Raw genomic sequence first — 22,251 nt, 5'->3', positions numbered from 1 at the left:
GGGTTTTGACTCAGGAGAGCCAAGTAAATGTTCACAGGAGGGAGATGGGGAAGTGTTTCAGTCCCTGTGTGCCTGTAGCATTTTCAGCACAAGGGAGTGGGTGCACATTTTGGAGCAGGGGCTAAGAGACGCGGGTGCACCTTCTGGTGCAGTGTGAGGGCTCTGGGACAAGCACTTCCATAATGCCAGTGACTGCCAGCCATGCCAGACTCACAGGAAAGGAGCTACTCCGTGTTTCTGAGGAGCTGGGTGCTGGTCCTTGTGCTGAGCTGCTGTGGGGGACGAGCCAGCCGCATTCACAAGGGTGGCTGTGGGCAGGTACCCGGGAATCCCGGCAACACACAGGGAAAATCCTGTGCCTGCTGCTTTCCCGTAGCTGGGGGAGGACGTGCCCGCAGCCACCGCGATGGCTCCGGGAGTGCTGGATGTGGCTCCCCCGGGAATGCAGCACAGGGCCCCTGGGGCGAGTGCCCCACGGCCGCTCCCCTTCTCTCAGCACCTTGGCTCTGTCCCGCTCCTCTCGCTCTTGCTTTGCTGCAGGGACAGCAAGATAACCTTGAAGATTTTATAACCTGCATCTCATTCCTACTTCTCCTTTTCTCCTGGCAATGTACCAATTATTAATTAACAGACAAATGTTAGAGAAAAGGCCAATGTACATAAACGCAGCAGTCCCCAGGTCAGCTTTTATTACAGTGAACCCAAATACTGTGAATAAATAGCCTGGGGAAAAAAGCAGAAATTATTTTTAACTTAATAAAAAATGAGGTTTGAATATTTTTAAAAGATTCTCTTTTCTGGCTGTCATTCATGCCACGCTACCTTATGGAAAAACTCGGGCAACAGGAACTTGTGTCACCAAGTGATGTGACACCAATGCCCTGAACACACAACCTCCCAGTACCCAGCTCCTGGGAAATGTTTGGTGCTCTGCAACTCCCTGACAAGAGCTGCACACTGCATCTAATAATTTGCATCATGATGCTGAGTGAAGGTGCTGTTTTTGAATACGCAGGCAGAAAAGTTATTCCAGATTCAGGCCAAATTAAAGTTGCTGCAGTCAAAAGGATTTGTTCTCTTTCTCAGGAGGGGGAAAAAAAAAAGTGCAATGATTTACTGCTGGGTCTGTCACAAAGCTTGGCTTTACAGACCTGGAACATGAAAATCCTGCTGCTCCTTCCATCGAAGCAAACTGCAGAACACCTTTAATCACACATTTTCCAAGCCTCCCTTGGTTTCACCCAAGCATGAGCAGCCATCCAGGAGAGGTTGTACAGCTGTGCTTAGATGTGATCCCTGCTGTCCTGCCCCATCCAGGACCTGTTAATTGGCAGCACCAGGTAAGAAACATCCCCGGGCTTAGGGCTTTGCCTGGCATGATGCATGGATTTGGATCCAGGCAAGGTTGTGTGGCCTGCTTGGGAGAGCAGGGCTGCAAAGTGGGCCCCGGCCTCACTTCCCCTGGGGTCTTTAGGGCAAGGCTGCTCTGAGCACAGCAGGGGCATCACAGTCAGGCAGTGGTTTGAAACATGCTGTGGGCAATGGCAACGTTGGTTCTGGGTATTTTCCTGCTTTCAGCTAGCTTTTGAGGCCTGGCTGCCAACTGGATCAAGGAACACATCTGGATTAAAACACCTCCCCTCGTGAAGGTTTCCAAAGGCAGCCCTGTGACCAGCCGAGTCGCTGTGATTGCACAGGAGCAGGCACAGCCTGGGTGTGGGACTGGGAGGAGGGAGAAATGTCTGTCCCCCAAAGGCAGCAGACCATTTCACCACTGACCAACCCTTATAAGCTTCAACATGTTTTTCCAGGCTCCTCAGCACCCAGTGTTACGAGATACACTGTTCTAGTTGATTTTTGGTTTTTGTTTGTTGGGTTTTTTTTTTTTCCAGTTGATCTCAAAACATATAATTATGAAATCTCCTGTGCTCCTGGCTGCCAGACACTCAAATCTCCTTTCAAACCCTTGTGTTACTTAATGGACAATGATGTTTGCCGATTTAGGGTAATTCCTGCCTTTGCTGTAATCTTCCCACTCTGATGAAAAGGACAGCTTTACTCAAACGTGAAGTACATTTATAAATATTTGAAGAGGGATGAAATATGCAACGTCTCTCCCAATGCACTGTGAATGGGGACGTGTCTTCCAGACTCCTGAGCTAAGATTGTAGAGCAGCTCCAAGAGACACAGCACGTTTCCTACTGGCATCCAATATTGAACACACAGAGTATGGGGAGCTGGGGATGTGCTATGGGTACTGATGCTGTTTCCCAAAACAGTTATATTTATGGCTGTGCACATCAGCTATTGAATCTTGGTGAAAATGAGTGCTGTAAAGTGGTAGTGAATAATGTGTATTTTCATGGATCACAGGGACATACTTACCCCTCCCTTTGCAATGAAAACAATTTTAAAGTGATTGTGCCAGGTGACATTGAGACAATTCCTTTGGTCGGGCCTCTCCTTACACTGGATTGAGAATGCAGGTGCTAAAAATAGAAACAAATGGCACGTGTTCATTTTCATTCTGGGCAGGACGAAAAGCTGAGAGGTTCACAGTCCATGGGAACTCTGAATCTGTCTGCTGGTTGCTATTGATCTGCCCACGACAAGATGTGCTCTCTTTGCTGCAGCAGCACACCTATCAATGTTTTATTCCAGTCAGCATCCTGGGTTCCTGAGGGTTTCCTTTGGTTTGTTTCAACAGGGACGTCTGGCTAGGATTCGTAGGCTCATCAACGTACCAAGTAAGCAAACAACAACAACGAGGTTACTAATGAATGAGTCATGCATGATTTAGTACCAGCACTTGAAGGCAAATTTCCAAAATCGGAAAGTCTCACAAACTTCTTTACTAAGGGAAGCCTTGACAGCTTAAGCGACCCCTTTGCTTCTCCCTCTTGGACTCAGTAACGAAAGCTTTGAAGACTTCCACGAAAAGCTGAGCCAGGTGCAATCACCTGGCGTAAAAAGAAGAAACATTAAAAAGTGATGTGGCACGGCATTTCTCGGCGGGGCTGAGGGGTTTTCCTCTTTCGCTTGATGCCATGTGGAAAGAAAACCGAAGGAAAACTGTCCTAAGGAAATGGCCGGCGACCCGCGGCGCCCACAGACGGACACACCGCCCGCTGCCAGCGCACCAGAGCTGGCACAGGAGCCAGGCGCCACCCGGGGCCACCCCCAGCAGGAGGGTGCCCGGTGTGGGGCCGTTTCCACAGGGAGGGAGCAGCACCTGGCGCGGCTGGAAGGCGAACAGCGGCAACGCAGCGGTGTCTGCCCGCTCCGCCGGCGGGGGAAGGTGGGGTGGGGCGGCACCATAATAAAATAATAAAAACACGTTTTCTGAGGTAAACACCTTCCAGTTTTACAGCCTAGGCTCGGAGGCGGTCCCGCGGTACCGGGGGGCGGCGAGACAAGACCGTGCCCTGCCGGGACCCGGGCCGCGCCAGGCCGCCCCCTCCGCCCGCCCGCACGTCTCCTCAGGGGCGCGGCGGTCCGGCAACCGCGGGGACGCGGGGACCCCCGCCGCTCCCCCGCCCGCGCCTCACGTGCCCGGCCCGGCCCCACGGGGCGCGCGCCGCGCGCTCCGCCAACCCGCGGCGCCGGCGGCCGGGCGGGGGCGGGGCTCGGGCCGGCGCCCCCCGCTCAGTGCCTCGCCCCCGCCCGCCCCGCGCCTGCAGCGCGCGGTGGCGGCAGCGGCGGCGCCTGGCGGGGAGGCGGGCGGTGCGCGCGCGCTCGCGGCGGGAAGGCGCGCGCGCGGCCCCGCCACAGGGCAACAAGTGAGGCGCTGCCCGGCCGCGCCCCCGCCCCGCCGCGGCTCCGCTCCCCCGCCCGCCTCCTCCTCGCCACGGCCCCGGCTCCGCTCCCGTCCGCCCGCTGCAGGCGCGCACCTCAGGCGCGGCCGGCCCCGAGGACACAGCGGTGGGGAGCGCCGTCCCGCGGGGAGGCGGCGGGACAGGGGCCGAGCCTTCCGCGGCCGCCTCGGTGCCGCCCCGGCATCGCCCTCAGGTGCGCAGCCCCCGCCCGCTGCGGGGGCCGGCGGAGCGGGGCGGCAGCGCGGAGCCGCGGCGGCCGCGAGGGCCGTGGTGGGGCGGCAGGCCGGGGCCAGGCGGGGTGGGACCCCGCAGCGAGGGCAGCCCGCGGCCGGACAAAGCATGGTGGATGCGGAGGCGGCGGCAGGAAGAACCCCGGCGGAGACCCGCGGCAGCCTGGCAAGGTACGTGCGGGGGAAGCTCGGCTGCCGCCCCCGCCAGCGCTGCCTCCGCGGGGCGGCGGGGATCGGCGCTGCCGGAGGGGCTGAGGAAGGACGGGGGACAAAAAAATCCCCGGTTTTTAACTTGATTTTTACCCCCCGTGGTTTTCCAGGTCTTGGGTTTTTCCTTCCCCGTCGCCTCTCGCTTTTTTGCGTAGTGACCGCTGTGAGCTCGCGGCGAGGGGCGAACGGCCGGAGACTTAAATTTGGGGTTTTTTAGGGCTGGGTTTTTTTCTGTTGCCTGAATGGGAGGTGACAGGAGGCGGCAGGGTGGGGTTAAAGCACGCGGTCGCCGAGTCCCTGCCCCGGCGCTCGGGAGCACGGGCAGCCGGCACATGTTGCAGCCAGAGCGGCGAGAGCAAGGCGGGGAGAGGCACGGTCTGCTGGGCATGGATGAAACTTAGGCCAGCTCAGCCCCACCGTATGTTTGTCGTCGTTTTTTTAAACCATTTATTTATTTATTTAACCGTGGGTGGGCGGCGTTGGTGCCGAAGCCGTGAGGTTTTTCCAGAGAAAGCCCGAGCCGTGGGGCTGCTGCAGTGCCGGGAGCTGCTGCAAGCCGCTCCTTGGCTGGAGGGGAGGGACAGAGGGCGGCGGCGGAGCGGGGACGCTCGCACCGCTCCTGGGTTCGCCTCATTAGGCCACTGCGACCCAGCGGGTTAATTATTGACATCCGCGTTGGGATTCTGGACAGTGTAGTGCTGAGGTAATGGCACTAAAGTATGGACTTTAGTGGACCTGAAAGGGGGGAAATGGTGTTTTTGCTGGAGTTCGCCTGAATATGCGTGCTCCTTCACGGGATGATGGTTTTTAGCCGGACTTCAGGTTACTCGCAGGGATTGTGGCTGAACTGCAGCTCGCGACTCATTAGTCATTCTGCAAAAATTTGTGGTGAAAGTTACTTGAGTAACCCTTTAATCCGACTTCCCAAAATGCTCAGTGCTGTTGGGGTTGATTATTAAATACTCATGGTTAGTTTTAACTATGCAAATTAAGAGCTTGCGCGGTTCGGTTGTTGTTTGGTGAGTTTTTTTCCCTCCCCCCCCCCCCCCCCCCCCCCCTTTTTTTTTTATACATTTTGGACAGAAAGACTTGGTTTGGGCACAGAAGAGTTTAGTCTGGCCGTGGAAAGATGCGTGCATAAAATTTCATGCTAGACATGTCATCTGCAAGTTATTGAGGAAACATGATTATAGCGTTGTCCTTTGAGGAAATTTCTGGTAAATTATTGGTCACCGTCTTAAAGAGAGACAGCCCGGAATCCAGTTCTCTTTCCAAGCTGCTGAAAGCGGTTTCGTGTTCTTGCAGTTCCTCTCGGGCGTCTGGCTCGGCTGCTGTCACCGAGGGCGTGTGCGGAGGGTGGGGCGGGGGCGGCAGATGGCACTCCGGTGAGTGCCACGCTCGGGTTTGGTTCGGGTGGAGAGCCCAGGCTGCTGGCAGAGGCTGCCTTGCCGCTCGGTGACCCGGCCTGATGCCTGATAAACCACCGGAGGAGTTGAATGAGCGCTGAATTGTTACGAAATGCGTGGAGGAAACGAAACGGGAGAATCAGCTTTTCTCATTCGGCAGATGTAATTTGTAATGGTTCGGTTTGTTGCGGGGTTTTTGGGGTTTTTTTTAACTTTCCTTCCCGGGGTCGTAAACAACTGGAGAAGACAGATGTCTTTAAAAAAACAATATTGCCGTGGAGATGGATTAAAATACAGAATGCTTGTCTTGTACCTAAAAATGTAATACCGTCAGTTAGAATCAAAATATTTTGGCTTAAAGGAAACCCTGGTTTTGCTGCTTGCTTTGAACGTGTGACTTCCTACAGGAGATGTTCTGCAGTACTGAGAGGTATGGCTGTAAGGAAGCTACAGATAGATCATAAAGTGATCAAAAATAGAATTTATTTAAAGTAATTCTGTCACCTGTAAGGTGGTTTGGTTTGGATTTGTGCTCGTTTCTTTTCCGCAAGATGAGGAAAATGCAGCAAGGTAGCACTGCTGAAGGGACTTGTTTTGAAGGTCATGCTGGGAGTGCTAGCTGGCTGTCTGATGCCTTGCTTCATAATAGGTAAAACTCACTAATCTCCCCAGAGATTGTTCCTAATGAACACAGTGTCACTGGTAGTCAAAAATTTATTATTATTGCCTGGAAGCTGCTCCTGAAATTTTTAAATACTTCTGGGTAATGAAGACGCTGCTGAGGAGATCAGTGGAGAACAGGGTTTACTCAGAGAAAAAGCAGTGTTTGATGAGAAATGGGAATGGATAAAGCGGTGTTGTGTTCTGTGCTGGCAAACCTGGGCAATTGTCTGTATGAATAAATCACAGTGTATATAGAGGGGAAAAAAAAGCAGGATTTGAGTCTTCATCTTCTTGCCTACCGTGGCAAAGATTCCTTGGAGAACCAAGTCTTTTGGAGGAGTGCTGCTCCATGGTGACTTGTCAGTGCTGAGACCCTGAGGAATCGTCATTTTGCTGCCACCTGGTGCAGCTATTTTTGCAGTGGATCCAGCTCTGACAGTGATTTTTCCTGTTGGCTCTGTAAATCCCCTCGAAGGAGGAAAAAATGGTAGTGACAGAAGGCTGTGTCAGGGCTGATCATGTTTGAAGCGTAGGATTTGATCGTGTGTCTCCTACCACAGCCAGTATTGTCATTATCACAGCAGTCAGGAAGCAGGGCTGGGTTGTCACTGATCTGTGCACTTGACCAAAACCTCTATGGTCATATTGCTCCAAATTAACCAGAGGACAGGAAAAAGATTGAGCAGCATCAATTAAAATCCTCAGCCAACCTCTTTGGTAACTTGTTCTTTCTCTACAGATCACTGAATTTTTGACAAATGTGTCAGATTATCTTGCAAAATCTTTACCTCAGGTGGGTTGTGAAACTTCTCAGAGTTGGTTACTTGATGCACTTTTCCTGTGTGCTGTCAGACCTGCGCCTTTTGCTGCCAAGTGACTAAAGCAGCTCTGTCAGAAACACGCTGAGGGCTGACATTCCAGATCTTTGTCTTTTACTGGATTTGGCTACGTGTCCTGCTGTAAAAAACCCGTTAATTCCTTCTTTTTGAAGAATTTGCAGTCTGCCTAGTGGAGGCTGGTAGGTTTCTTGTAGGTAAAGCTTCAAGTGTATAATTCTCAAACTTGCCAAGAATAGGCCAGAGGCAGGATGGCGGGAAGATACTGGTGAGAGTGAACTTACTATGGCAACAAGTTTTCTGTAGAAAGCACAGAATATAGAAAAAGTGTGTATTTCATTAAAATAATGAGCATTTTAACATTACTGGGTCTCATGTTAATGTTTCTTGAAGGCCATAAGGATTGACTGCCTTCCAAAACCTTGAAACTGTCTTTGTCCCTTTCACAGGTTGTTGGTTTGGGATTTTTTTTCCTGTTGTCTCTTAAATACATTTTCTATTACTCTATGGTAAAAATGCATAAGTAATTTTGAAGCAAGTAAGCATCCATTTACTTTTTAAAATTAAACTTTAATTTTTTTTTTTTTCAGGTATATGCAATTTTAGTCCCTAGTACATTTTTAACCAAAATGTTAACAGTTAATTTAGGAAGAAGGTTTGGTGGTCGGGTGCATGTGCAATCATGGGATTAGTGTTTGATGTTTCTGGTGTGTCATAGGCTGTGTTCATATGAGTGCTTTGTCATGGAATCCTAGTTGGATCAGGGATCCCCACAGGGATCATTGGAGTCCAACTCTTGGCCCTGCGTAGGACAGTGCTTCATGTGGTTTAGAGCAGAATTTGTGTCTGTGAGTGCAGTTCACAAAAATTCCTAATGTGTTATCCCTGTTAAGCCACGTTCTGACCTCACAGAGATATATTTAGATGTTTTTATCAGTTGACGGTCATATCCCTTTATGTAAGGAAGCACCCTTTAAGTGCTTAAAAAACAGCAAAAAAAGAAAGATGATGGTGGTGATAGAATGAAATGCAGGCTCTTCCTGTCGTTTTAGTACAGAGTGATAAAGTCACCAAAAGAAGTTGGGGAATAAATGTCAGACCTGTCCAGTCGCATTTTGCTGTTACCAGAGGAAGCACTGACAGGTACCTTGGACTAGATCCTGCCCTTTGCCTGTATCTTTCTCGCAGATTTCCTTGGGCCTTTTTAGGATTTCAAATGTGACTAAGTATAAACCTTCCCGAGTCTCCAGATCGTGTAAAACGCAGTGAAAAGACTGGTTCATTAAACTGTCTTGTGATGAACTGTGCAGAAGAATGATTGAATTGGTGCCTCGTGAGAGGCAATTGGCATTTAAGCAAGGAAAAGAATCCCACTGTGTGATGGGTGTGGTGCTGAGATTTTTAAAGGGAGAATTGATGAAGCAGTTTCCATCAGCAGTTGGTTAAGAAAGCTTTGTTGTTTGGGAGAAATACAACACTAAGAGTTGAAAAGCATTTAATTTGGAGATAGTTTTGTTCGTCTTTGTAAATAACTTCTGAAATTTAGCAGCTGCTTCATCTTAAGCACTCTCAGAAGAGTTAGTCTTGAGAGTGAATTGGCCAAATCACTTCAATTGTAAGCCAGCTATCTAGATCAAATGAGCAAGAAATCTTGACTTGCGGGTGGGAATGACTAATTTTCCTGTAAAAGGGTAATTCTCGGAGGCTCTCGGTGGCTTATGAGCCGGCAGACGACCTGAGTATTTGTATGGGGACTTACAGGAGAAGCACGGTGGTGCTGAAGGTTTGTGTGCCCCCTCCGAGGTGTGCGTGCTGTGGGATGCGCAGCCTCCTGCCCGAGTTTCCTGCCGGGAGCATCCTGCTGTATCCCGGCAAGAAGCAGTGTCGGTGCTCCCAGCCTTGTGCTGGTGCAGCTGTTTGTGCAGCTGGGTCGTGAACTGAATTGAGGAACCAAGTGGGTTGAGAAATAACCTTTTCTGTTTGCTTGTCTTCAGGGTTATACATAACGTAACACAGTGAGCCGTGCAAATATGGGAATTCGTGGCCTGGGAAAGGTGGAATTCTTTTAACTGAGTTTAAGGAGAGCTGCTGCCGAATGCCTGACAATACCCTGAATTTAGTGCTCGTTTATTTTACTTGAGCAATTATATTTTTTTAATCTGGTATTTGAAAGTTAGAAAATGCTAATGGAAAGCTGTCTTTGGGATGGAAATTGTTGCAAACTTATCGTTGATTTGGTTTTGAATAAAAACAATTAAACCCATGCAAAACACCCTTAAGTTGATGACTGAAACCACTCAGAAGCTTTGTGGATGCTCACTTTTGTGTGCACGTAGCAGGTACAGAAGGTGCTACTCGGATTTAGAAGTCTCTAATCGGGTTAGATGCATATCTGCTGTTAACAAAAATGGGAGTTAGCTGCCTAACCGGCTTAAAGATCCTTTACAAAATCCTCCTGGTACTTATATGCATCTTTAGCTGCCTAAAGCTGCTGGAGAAATTGTTCCCTTTTCCATAAACTTGGTAGGCTAGAACTAGATCTGTATCTTAGCTTTTATAGCTGTGAAGAACAATGAACTTCTCTGCTTTAAATGAATTATTCAGAAAGATGAAGAACTTTTCCTGTAAATGTTAATTACACCTGAAACGGCAAAAGTATTTTTCATGTATTTGCATTTTAAAATGTAGGTTTTGCTTTCTTCAACACGTGTTTAGCTCAGTAGTGTAAGTTCAGAGGCAGATCCCAGAATTCTGGCATGAATATTCACAGTATGAATTTGGTTTGAATTGACTTCTGAATAACCACATAGCACTGGCAGGGAAATATGGCTCGAGATGGCTGGGAAATTTACCATCCCAGTTGTGTATCCCATCACACAAAGGCAGCAGCTTGGGGAAGTCAGATTGTAAACCAGTGTTTATTTTTAACCCAAAAGTACAGTGGTCACCAGGGGTAGGTAGTGGCTTCATCAGCCATACTATGTTACATTGTTCTTGCTTTTGAAACATAGTTTTTAGGTTGTGTTTTGTGTCTAACGTGGGCAAGAAGACAAAGCAGAGGTAAAATTTTGATGACCTGAGGTATGGTGCTTAAAGGATGGCTTTGTTAGTTGACTAAATAATGAGTGTTCTCAGTGCAGCCATAGCGGTGGTTGGAATATGGTTAAGGCAGCATTAATTACTGGTTTTAAGATAAAACCGGAAGAGATACCTGGAGCAGATGAGTTGTCTTGTCTGCGGAAGTTATGGTTGTCTGCATTTTGCGTAGGTTTTCTAAATCATGAGTTTTATTTCAAATACAGCATGAAAGTAAGAAGCAAGAGAGTGTCTGTCCTGCAGACTTTCTCTCTTTAAATGCCCGCTGAGAGCATCGGTGAGGTTTGCAATGTGTCATATCCACTCTTCGTTCTTTCTTACCAGAACTAGCACTGATCCAAGCACGAGGTGTCTGGGAGGAAGGTGGTTCCTTATCCACTTCCTTGGCTTTCTGGTAACTATGGGCAGATAAAGTGCAGCTGAAACGAGCCCCACAGCAGACAGGGGTGGGTGTTGCACTGACTTGGGTACAGGAAGTGTCAGAGAAATTCGGGCCCCAGGGTGTGCCTTGTAGTGGAAGAGGTTGCCAAGACTCTTTGTGCCTCTGGTGGAGCAGTGCTGGTTGTGTCTGGCCCTGCCTGAGGAGCTCTGGATGAAGGTGGGAAGCAGCCCAGCAGTGCTGTGCAGCAGCAGCAGTGTACTGGTACATGAAAGCTTAGGCTGGTGGCAGATGGGCTCTGCTGTGGCCTGGGCTGTGGGAGCCTTCCCTCTTCTCCTGCCCCATTCCTGGTGTTTGTGCAGCACATCATCGAGTGATGTGAGCTGGCTGAAAGCTAATTGCTGCTTTACTGTAGGCTCTTTATCATTCTCCAGCTCCCTGGCCTGATTCACCACAATCAAATCAGTGCAAAGGTGCAGTTTATGCAGGGGAAGGAATAAACTACAGGAGTGAGTCAGCTATGACTGAAACTGTTTTAAACTGCTATGGAGCTGTGCTCCCCAACTTCTAATTGATGTGATGAATGACAATTAATTTTGTTCCAAGAAATATTTCTCTGCTGACACTCGGTTAAACCGCTTCTCTTGATTCTTTATAATTTACTGTTCGTTCAAGCTGAAGCCTGTCAAGTGAAAACTGAAGTTCTTAAGTCAGAAGCTGGCAGCTCCGGGTTATTCCTAACAAATTTACAACGTCGTCATTCTAAAGCTTGAACTGACCTTAGAATGACATGGAAATTTTTTGTATTAACCAACTGGGAAAAACAGGTCACATCTACTACCACAGGCCCTGAAATACTGGCATATTAAACTTCAGTATTCATTTTTATAGCAAGTTGAGATCTTACCCTCGGTTGTCAGTGTGAAATCTCAATTACTGGAGAAAACCCCAAACCAACAACCCAAACCATTTTTACTGTTGACACTGAACTGTGCCATAAATCAAATCCTTCCTGATGGGAGAGAATTTTCTAAGAGTCCTTGCAAGGAGTTTCAAAGATAAACAGAGACTTTTCCTGGAGTTTCAATGCTGCCAGATAGTTGTTTATTAAGTCTTATCAGAGGAACAGAGCCACTAGCGTGACCCAGGTACAGCATAGAGCACAGAAAGCAGGAGAGAAGTCCAATTATCAAGATTTACACGGCCTTTTAAAGATAATTTAACCAATAGTTACTAAAAATGTATATTATTTTCACTTTCCTACCAATTATTCAGAAACACGGGCAGGAACTGCGGAATTCTCTCTATCCAATCATTCCAAACTACTTTTACTGCAGAACGTGGAGTAGTAGAAGAAGGAGAAGAAGGTTGGGAGAACAACAACAATCCTCCATTTTGGTATTTTTTTACTCTTATCTATTTGCTACAAAGAGAAGCCCAAAACCTCTAAATTTTTTACCCTGTGACAATCTTACATAGCAGTCTATCACCTAATTCACACCACTGTATTTTCTAGTTCCTGTCTGATCGTTGGTAATTTTTTCCAAGGTTGGAGGTTAAAGCAGTGTTGTTCAGGGGGGTAAAAACCCTTAAAAGCAGGCAGAGAAATATTCTCGGCACTCTGGGTTCCTACAACTGTTAAACAAAGAAGTGAAACTTTTTTCATCACAAGTTTTTTGTTTCTTTTGGGTTTGGGGTTTTTTTTTTTTCATGAGCAGGTAGGAACACCTTCATGGATGTCTAGTTCGGCTGCAGGCGTGCCAGTATAGAATGGTAATATTAGCATGATGCACTAATTTATTGGGACACTGCTACTGTTTAAATTGACTTACATAGGTGTGGTGTACATGTGCAGCTCCACTGCTTGTTCATCCCCGTGGAAAACCGTGACCAAACTCAAGTAGTCTATACCAGCAGAAAAATTGGAATATCCATTAAACCTGGGACTGAGTTTACAGAATATTTTTCATAATGGTCATAGGGCATTTCTTGTATATGCCTGGATCTTCTATAGAAACACTTAAAACAATTCAAATATGAAACTGAACATTCTTTCAGCCAATCCAAGGTTTTAATTTTAACAGGTCAGAAGAAAATATTTAGGTCTAACTTGCAGTGGATTCAGTAGGTGCACTGTATTTAGATATGTTCTCAGTCAAACCCAGAGCTTTTGTGAGGGACACCTGCAAATAACTTAAAATACAGACAGGGTTGGGATGATCTGATGATTGGCTGGTAGCTGACTTATTTAAAAATGGGTGAAAAAATAGGTTAAAGGTTTGGGGATTTCAGCAGTTTGGCTTGGGGTTGGAAGTATTCAGTTTGAGACAGTGGTGAGCCGATGGTATCTCTTCTGTCTAAGTGTTCTGTCAAGCAGGAATTTCACAGAGGGTGGTTTTAAAGAAGTTAAAAGTAAGTTTTTACTGTTGAATGACTTCGTAAAGATAATTTAATGCGAAGATAACTCGATGCAGATTCTGTGGCTTGCTGCAGTGTTTCTAAGCACCAATATAAAGTCAACAAAACTTCTGTTTCCTAGATGTTATTTTAAATAGTGCACCTTAAAAGGCAACATCCTGGTAGCTTCTCTTTTCTACTCAAAGAGCTAGAGGGAGGGGAAAACCTGAAATTAGTCCAAATGGTGGCAGAAAACACAGTATTGTGAAGATCCTGGAATTCTGCTCCTCAGAACTTAGCATTCAGCAGTAAGTGAAAGAACTGTTTGGTCTTTAATAGCATAGTTGAAAGCTGACATCAGTAGTGTGGGGCAGCAATCAAGTAGCTATTAGAGAGGGAATTTTGGGTTCTTATGAAGCTTTTACAAACTTGAATGCAGTAGGGATTTCCCCACCGATTTGTAGCAGCTTTTGACAAGTTAACTCCTGGAGTTTCATGGAATACGGCTGCTGTGAGCAATGCCTTGAGACAATGCTGTGAGTTATCTGATTGCTCTGCATAACAAAAACCTGCTGCGTGCAGGTGGTAGCAGTCTGGGAATTTGAATGTAGTGCGCATAGATCCCCCAGGTAGCTGCAGGGGCTGTCTGCACTGCACCCACAGGAGCTGGCTTCAGCGATGATCTGCTTGTCTGCTGGCAGGTTTGTAGGATGGTGTTCTCACCTAATGAAGGTTGACTCGACCCGGCGCAGGAATGTGGTCACTTGTGATGATGGAGAAGAGCCCTGCTGGAACTTGTTTCCTCTGCTTGCTTGTGGTTGTGACTTGGATGAGGTCAGAGAGCCTGCAAGTGGAGTCTTGCTTTGCTCTTGCACTCCAGAGCCATCCCTTGTGTGGGTTGCATGATGACTTCATGGTCTTTGTGCAAAACTGAGTGTACCGTGAGGCTTGCACCTCATACCAAGCCCCACTGATATATAACTCTGAAAAAATCCTCCACTAACTTTTTTAAGTACTTAATCATTTATTTTTGTTGTTGTTACTGTCGTATTAAGAATGACCAAATAGAAGGGAAAGGGCTGACAGATGAAAGTTCATCATATAGCTTGTATGGCAAATGTATATAGAGAAAATAATGTCAAATATTTTTTATTATTTGTGTTTTCCAAGGGTTCCTTTCTTGTGTGGTAATAGAATAGCAAGTCATTCCAAGTTCTTGGTGTGGGAAAAAATTGAGGAACCAGTATAATTTATAGTAGTTGAAAATATAGAGAGATTCAAAAAATGGTTGGACAGAGTGAGATTAGGTTCAATTACATAAGTAAACATTGCTCAGATGCAAGTCTGGCCCTCTAACCTTATTATAGGAAACCAGGGGAGCATTACTGGAGAAATGCCTCTCTACCATTGGTTCTGTTAGATGTGGGGCATTTCTTAGTGGGGTTGGTGAGGTTTTTGGTATTGCTTTTGGGTTTTTTTTTTTTGAGCAAAAATGTGCTGAAGGTAACTAGTGGGAAACAGAATGTGAGGTTACTTTGGCATTTATTCAAACTCTTTACAGTTCTTTATGCCTTGGGCTATGTTTTAGGAAAATATATGCACATCCTTCCCTAGTCTTGCTATATTTACACGGATCTTGAAATTCCATGCCTGAGTTTCACTGGTGTCCTTTGGTATTAAAATACTGGAAGATTAGAATTTCTCACAAAGCTAAGTAATATGCTGAAAGGTGTCTCAAAGTGGGTACATGCAAACAATTAATGTTAAAATAAACATCATGCTCTGAATTTCAGCGCGCTTTTTGATGCTTTGAGTGGAGTGTTATCTTGGTTACTTTCCTGCAACTGGAACATTGTTTCAGGCTGTCTTGCGTGGAGAACGCAGAAAAAAAACATTGACTGTTTCCAGGGGTAACCACTGTGTGAGAAAGGCTTCTGCAGAAGGGCGACACGGGTATCTGTTCAACATTTTCCTGTTCTTAAGGTTTTCTTAATCACTGTTGTATAGAAGTAGACTTGTGTGAAATTCTGAGGGGGGAAAAAGAGATTTGACTGTGCGTAGTCAGAAAATAAACAGCGTTCAAGTTCTTTAAAGCTGGAAATAGCACAGACTCGTTACAACAGCCCGAGGCTCTCAACATCATCTCGTTCCAAAACTGTGCCGTTGCTCAATCCCGAAATCTCTTGACTCACTGAGCAGAGCTGAGCCATTAAGACAACTGATGCATGTCACAGGAGGTTAGAAGGACTCCATATGGCTTGTGGTGTGCTAAGTAGCTACAACAGTGATTTGCAGAAGCGTAGTGTCACTACTGCGCGTGCTGTTGCTGGCGCTGTCGGAAGTGGTGCTGCATGTACAGCTGCTGCAAGGGATGTCAGGCCCTACACTGAAGTTATGTGGGAAGATCCAAGGCTGCCTTAGCACCAGTTACAGCCTCTGCAAAGAGAGAGAGGTCTGTTGAGTGCCTGAACTACAGCTTGGCTGTGCCAGATTCCTGAGAGTTCAGTCCTGAACCAGTAGGGTGGTAGGTGTGATACCTGCAGATAACCGGGATTATCTTATCTTTTGTCAGCCCCAGTAGGTAAATGGACTCGTAATGCTTGGGTTTGGCAGTCACATAATGCAGACGTGGTACTCAACCCACTTAGAAAATACAGCCTAACTCCTGCCCTCAGAAAAGTATTTGCAGTGAAAGGCCATGGCTTCTGTCAGACTTGGAGGAGGTGGAAGAGTTGGGTGTTCTACCTTGAGCCTGCACAAATGGTGATTAGATAGGTCCAGCTGCCTGTGGATCCACAGCCTGGAACAGGGTTGAGGCTGGGAGTGCTTACTTGTGGTGGTGATACCATTTACTGTGCTGTGTGTGATGGAGCCGCTGTCATCTTGCCAGACTTGAACCTTCTCTGCTGAAAAGTCCTACCAAGTCTAACAGTAAATGGGGATTTTTCTGCTCAGGATCCCTGTCTCATTTGCTGCAGGTGGATTGAGGGATTTTGTTGAGTGTTTGAATCAAAGTCTTTGCAAATGATGTCTCATTGTGTCAGAAGAGTCTCAGGTCAAGTATCCAGGTGAATTAGAGGTGTTGAATACTCACAGCTTCGTAAGCTGGGGGCTGTGACAGATGAGCTGTGTGGTGCTGCATATCCTGAAAAATCAAGCTTTGGCTGAGCTCTTGACAATCTCGTGCTTGTTGGCTGTTCCTAGGAGGGAGCAGTCCCCCTGTCATCTCTGGAGTCCCGGGATCATAAGTCAGATACCACATAATTTGTTGCTTAGTGAGAAGGACAGGGCAGATATGGCCTGATGTGCATGCTGAGCTCCGTGGAACAGCACAAAACAAGGGACTGCTCCTTCTCCAGTGTATGTGTGTCTAGTGAAAGAGAAATGTAGAAAACCAGTATATTTATCTGGTTTTAGTGGCAGTTGAAAGAGGAAGATCAAGTTTTTTTTGAAGTCTGTGTGACCAACCAATGCTTTCTTAACAGTTCAGCTGTTCAGCTTAAATGATGGCACTGACCACAAAGTGTGGTTTTGTCCTTGAGGTATAGGAGAAAACGACTTTAAAATTAGAACAGAGACTTCATGCCTGCCTGAGAGTAGAATATGAAATAAAGTAGATCTGGCCTGAGCATTTACAAAGACAAATATGCAGATGGTACTTGAGGAAGAACAGGGATTTTTCTGAGAGGCTGTTTTTTCTAGGAGTGGCTTTGGATTTCCGTTCAGGAACCCCCCCCCCCCCACACCCCCTTTTGGATTTAACAGCGACTGTGGGTCAAATAAGAGAAAAAAAGATAGTTGATTATTTACTTGCTGACTTTTTCCTAAATTTTTAATAGTTTAGTGTTTAATGTGTTGTGGAGTAAAACCAAGTAAGACTGATCAAACTGTAAAGAGACCAAAGGTCAGTCTAGCTCAGGTGTCTGGGGATGGCTGCAAAAAAGAACAGAGCGGCAAGTACAAGGTGTACTTCTCAGTGTGCCTTTCTGTCTGCTGTTGCTCTGTGACCTCAGGGCCTGAGGCAGTGCTCACAGCTGGGCTTTCAACAGGCAGTACAAATTTATTTCATTAGGTTTTTCTGATTTTGCCATAGTCATTTATACTCCTGGCACATGAAAGTGCCTCTGACAGTGAGTTCTGTATGTGACTTCAATGTAGTCTTTGTAACCTTCTGATTAACTCGGAATTATTTGTGGAGCTTGTACACTGATGTACCCCAGGGCTAGTAAACAGTTTGGTAAGCACTGCTCTGGAGGAACACACTGTTTCCATGTTGCTCCTTGTACTGCGCACCCTGCATTCTGACAGCTGTGGAAGAAAAAGGGATTGATCCATTGTCTCCCCCACTGAAAACTGAGATGGGTCACAGAACTTTCAATACAACAAAGATGTACACATACTGTTCCAAATCTTGCATATATGGGAGACCTCTCCTTTTAAAATTTCTTTTCAGGCTTTTTTCGTTCCTAGTAATAATTACACTTCTACTTTCACTTACCATTTGAATTCCTTTTTGCAGTTGGAGGGGAAAAAATAAATCCAGGTTCATGTTCTTTTCTGTCTGCCGAGATCTGAATACCAGCTGGCAAGTTTTGTCAGCCTTTCTTCCAAGGAACAGCCAAGAGAAATTGTCAAAAACTGATTGTGTGCTTTAAAATTTGGCTCTGCCTTTTATGTAATTGGAATGTGTGAGAGTGCAAGTATAAAAGCTTGAAACCTAATTTAAAAATAACTGACCTTATCGTATAGCAATTTATTCTATACCCTTCAGCTCACCTTACTAGCAAGAAAAAAAATGGTTTCTCAGCCTGCCTTTGCCAAGCTGAGGGCTCAGATTCTAATTATTATACAGTCAAGTGTTTAAAGGGGATTTAAATGAGAAGCAAGAACTGCTGGCTAATTTAGACTCACCATGAAAAGCTGTGTAACTTTCCTAAGCCACAAATGGAAACTTCACATTTTTACCAGCTTGCTGATGAAACCCCAAACCATATGTGTATGTTTTAGAGACAGATTAGCTTTTGGTTCTTTGTGGGTGTAGGTAACCTTGGTTTTTAGGCTACCAACTTGCATAGTCTTCATTTGAAAGGAGTTTGCATTTTTAATGAGATCAATAATTTGCTGTGAAGAAAGCTAAAAATCTTTTTTTTTAAATTTATTTCTAGATATGAGAAATGAGTGTTGGACGCAGAAGATTAAAGCTGCTGGGAATTCTGATGATGGTAAACATTTTTATTTATTTGATTGTGGAAGTCTCAAAGAGTGGCAGCCAAGACAAGAATGCAAAAGGCCGTGTTGTTATACCACGTAGCAAGTTCTGGAGGAAATACACTCCTCACAAAGCTTATTGGAACAAACAGCAACAGAAGCTTGAGCTGCTGTACAACCCTATCCTGTCCTTGCTTTCCAATATGACTGTGGAAGAGAACTTAGTTTCTAACCTGAGTGCTCTCAGCTCCTGTGACCCTGACCCCTTGGTGCGTTCAGAGGTTAGTGACTTTGCAAACTTGCCAGACAGATTCAAAGACTTCCTCCTCTATTTGAGATGTAGAAATTACTCATTGCTAATGGATCAGCCAAACAAGTGTGAACAGAAACCTTTCCTGCTGCTGGCTATTAAGTCACTTATACCCCATTTTGATAGAAGACAAGCAATTAGGGAATCCTGGGGCAAGGAAATAAAATCAGGGGATGTGACAGTCAGAAGGGTCTTCTTACTTGGACAGACCCCACCAGAGGATAATTTTCCTGACCTTTCACACATGATTAAATTTGAGAGTGACACCCACCAAGACATTCTCCTCTGGAACTACAGAGACACTTTCTTCAATCTGACTCTGAAAGAGGTGCTGTTTCTGAAGTGGGTCAGCAGCAGCTGTGCAAACGTCCAGTTTATTTTTAAGGGTGATGATGATGTTTTCGTGAATACCAATCAGATCCTGGATTACTTGAAGAGCTTATCAAAGGAAAAAGCCAAAGACTTATTTATAGGCGACGTGATCAAAGATGCTGGACCTCACAGAGAGAAAAAATTGAAGTACTACATCCCAGAAAGTGTTTATGAAGGTTCGTATCCCCCGTACGCAGGAGGCGGTGGGTTCCTGTACTCTGGTGATCTGGCACTAAGACTGAATAATGCATCTGACCAGGTACTCCTCTACCCTATTGATGATGTTTATACTGGAATGTGCCTTCAGAAGCTTGGGCTTGCTCCGGAAAAACACAAAGGCTTCAAAACGTTTGATATCGAAGAGAAATACAGAAATAACATCTGTTCCTACACAAACTTAATGTTAGTGCATAGTAGAAAACCTCAAGAAATGATTAAGATTTGGACACGCTTGCAAGATCCACACTTAAATTGTTAAAGTAATGTGCGAAAGTGTCTTAAGTCCAAAAAACTTTCCAAGTTTGAATCCCTGAAGCTCTGTTTAATAACGAATTTTTGCTGTAAACCTTTTCCTGTACTTTTGAAAATGAGGTTAATACTAAAATTTGAAGGGATGGCCTGAAGACTTGGTCCTGACTTTTCCACTGTCCTGGTGGTCGTTATGTTTCAATATTGGTCTTAATTTTAAAAAAGACTTTGAGGATATAACTAGCTGTCAGTGACTGATTAGCTGTGCTGGAAACAGGGATTGCCTACCACAGTGCATCTTTCATTAATTGTGATGGTGGAAGTTAATTTTCCCTTGAGTAGTGTTTGTGTGTGGAAACCACTGTAAATTGAAAATACACAAACTGGAGGAATGTAGTTTTACATTTAGATATGATACACTTACAAGACTTTAAATTTAGAATTTTTTTTTTTTAATTTTTAGTTTTCAGTCCTTTTGCACCCAGGAACAGTATTTTTTCCTTTACTTACGATCCTTTGTGCAAAATGTACCTGTGTCTGAAGGATTTACCCTTTTATTAGATGAAGCTTTTTTTTTTTTTTTTTTTTTTTACAAAAAAAAGCATACTTCTGCTTGAAATGCCCCCTAAGAGCTCAACGTATAAGGAAAAAGAAGAAGAGGTTTTTTGGGGGGCTGGGCAGGTAGGGCTGCCCCCACCTCAAGCATATGTACTGAAGCTGACTTGGTGCTCATGTTGTTTATGTGGAAAGCTCCTCTGGTCAATCCTTGTTTTCTGTTTGGGCACTAAATGTGATCAGGTAGCTTGATTTGATGGAAATGACTGAAATTGCACATTGCTTTTTGAGAGCATGGTTTGGGTCTCCTGTAAAGTGGTGGTGAATCTAGAATTGTGCAGATCCCAAGAGTTTCGAATTTCAAACCAAACTTTGAAGTTTGCATGAAGCCTCATGTAGAGTTACACACGTTCTTGAAACTCAGATCTCTATTTCCACATCTTGCATATAAGAATTACTCTAAATAGTGGTTGCTTTCTTTGTATATGTAGAAGTGCCTGTCTATTTATTGTTCAGATTGAAGACCAAAACATTTTCTTAAATATATTTTGTGTAACATTTTATTTGTATAGTGTCGTCACTCGGATATTTAAATAGAGCATGATATTTTAAATCTGAGATGTGTAACATGTTAAATAAAGCTAATGGTTATTTTTGAATTTGAAAAATAAAATGTGATTTAAATATTTCTGGTAATGCTTCATGTTGACTTGCAGAGCAGTTGCACTCTACATTTCAGAAGTTCAGAAACGAAGGGTTTTATTTGACAGATATCTCTAAGCTTGTGTAGCAGATTATGAAAGAAAATGCCACAGTTGTAGCTGGACTTGTTAGATGCTGTAATAGGTGGACAACTCTGGCGAAGGCAAGGGAGACATTAAGTGCCTTGGGACAAACAGTATGTACAGAAATAATTGCCTGTACAATACCACTGCTGGTGTTACTGAAAGCAGGCAAGGAGTGGATTGAATGGCTGGCACTTTGAATTTTTGATTGAAACAACTTGACAGCAACACCTCTTTTTTGCTTTTTCACCTGCTTTCTTTCTCCTTTGATTACCTGGATTGTGCTTTATCTGTTCAGGGAGAGGTGAGGTGTTCTGGTCCTTCACCTCTTTGTTCTGTAGATGACCATGTTGACCCCAGCATGGATAAAAGACAGGCTGTGCTCTGGTGTTGTGCTGTGAGGTTTGACCCTTGTGCTTTGTCATTCCTCATGGGAAGTGACACCTTTCTGAACGAGCTGCAGGTTTTACATGAGTTACTTCCTACCCTGTTCTTCCATGCTAAGCACCCTGTTTCTTTAAATATTCAAGGAACTTTTGTCAAGAGTTTGGGCCAAGTGAAAGAAAATAAGTTATGCTGATGGTGAGAGATGCAAGAAGAGATGTATTGTTAAGAGTCTTGGCAGGGAGGAGGGAAGGGGGAGAGAGAAAAAGTGAGGGAGAGATGAAAAGGAGGGTGCTGGGGGTGAGTGGAGACATGGAGGGGAAAGAGAGGCAGAGACAAGTGAGCACTAAACAAACAGCTGAGGTCCATGGAAGGAGCAAACACAAACAAGAGAGTTGCAGCAAAAAGAGGGGCAGGAATAGAGCCCAAGAATTAAATCGTGTGAGTAAGATAGGGCGGAGTGCACATGTGATGTTAAGTGAAATGGGTGGGACTGGTGGAGTGCCAGCATTAATTATTTAATTTATACCCTTCTCTGTAACCATGAGATCAAAACCAGGCCTCTTGCGTGGGACACACCTGATAATAAGGAAAAACAGGCTGAGTGGCACTTGGGAAGGAGAAGTGCTGTGAGAAAGCATTTCCCCATCTTGTGAAGTGACGGGAGAAAGGGCAGAGGCCAAGGCCGAGCGGGTGGTGCTGGGGGGGAAATTGGACAGACCAGTTTTGTTTGCTCCGAGCGTGGAGAAGAACTGGTGGCTGTGTCTGGTCCACTCCCACGGACAAAGAATTGTCTTGGCAAATAATTGGGAGTGTGTGGAGTAAAGAGTAAGGGAAATAAATAACAGAGATAAAGGAACAGAATGCATCCAAAAGTGCCATGGGAATGGGATTTGGGGGACAGTTGGGACACAGAAGGTGAAAAGTCTTTAAAAAGCATGTGCAACAACCTGTATCTGCTGTATTTTACTGTATCTTTCTTAAATGCTGTTTAACACTTAAATTTCTGTTGTATTTTTTCTTAAATTAAAGGGAAGGAGTCTACTAAGATGAAGGCATGAGAAAATTTGACTACAATGGAAATAATGGAATTTGAAAACTGAAATAAGATGTGTTTGGATGAGACAGTTGAATGT

The 22,251-nt window shown here is 45.3% G+C and overlaps 1 protein-coding gene across 2 annotated transcripts; it reads left to right on the top strand.

Moving 5' to 3' along the window:
• Positions 1-4,098: 4,098 nt before the first annotated feature.
• B3GNT2 (UDP-GlcNAc:betaGal beta-1,3-N-acetylglucosaminyltransferase 2) lies at positions 4,099-20,568 on the top strand. Of its 2 annotated transcripts, none has more exons than XM_082277263.1 (2): positions 4,099-4,217; positions 18,199-20,568. In XM_082277263.1, the coding sequence occupies exon 2, from the start codon at positions 18,208-18,210 to the stop codon at positions 19,399-19,401; it is 1,194 nt and encodes a 397-aa protein (XP_082133389.1). In that variant the 5' UTR covers positions 4,099-4,217; positions 18,199-18,207; the 3' UTR covers positions 19,402-20,568. The 2 variants fall into 2 exon arrangements, with proteins under 2 accessions (XP_082133389.1, XP_082133390.1); XM_082277264.1 differs by lacking the exon at positions 4,099-4,217 and adding an exon at positions 4,567-4,674.
• The last annotated feature ends 1,683 nt before the right edge of the window (positions 20,569-22,251 follow it).

The sequence above is a fragment of the Coloeus monedula genome, assembly GCF_965178545.1.
Source record: "Coloeus monedula genome assembly, chromosome: 2".
NCBI classification, from domain to species: Eukaryota; Metazoa; Chordata; class Aves; order Passeriformes; family Corvidae; genus Coloeus; species Coloeus monedula.
This window is presented reverse-complemented; position numbering and strand designations above follow the sequence as displayed.

Coding starts and splice junctions, on each gene's coding strand:
- B3GNT2 (XM_082277263.1), top strand. CDS start 18,208: ATGAGTGTTGGACGCAGAAGATTAAAGCTGCTGGGAATTCTGATGATG.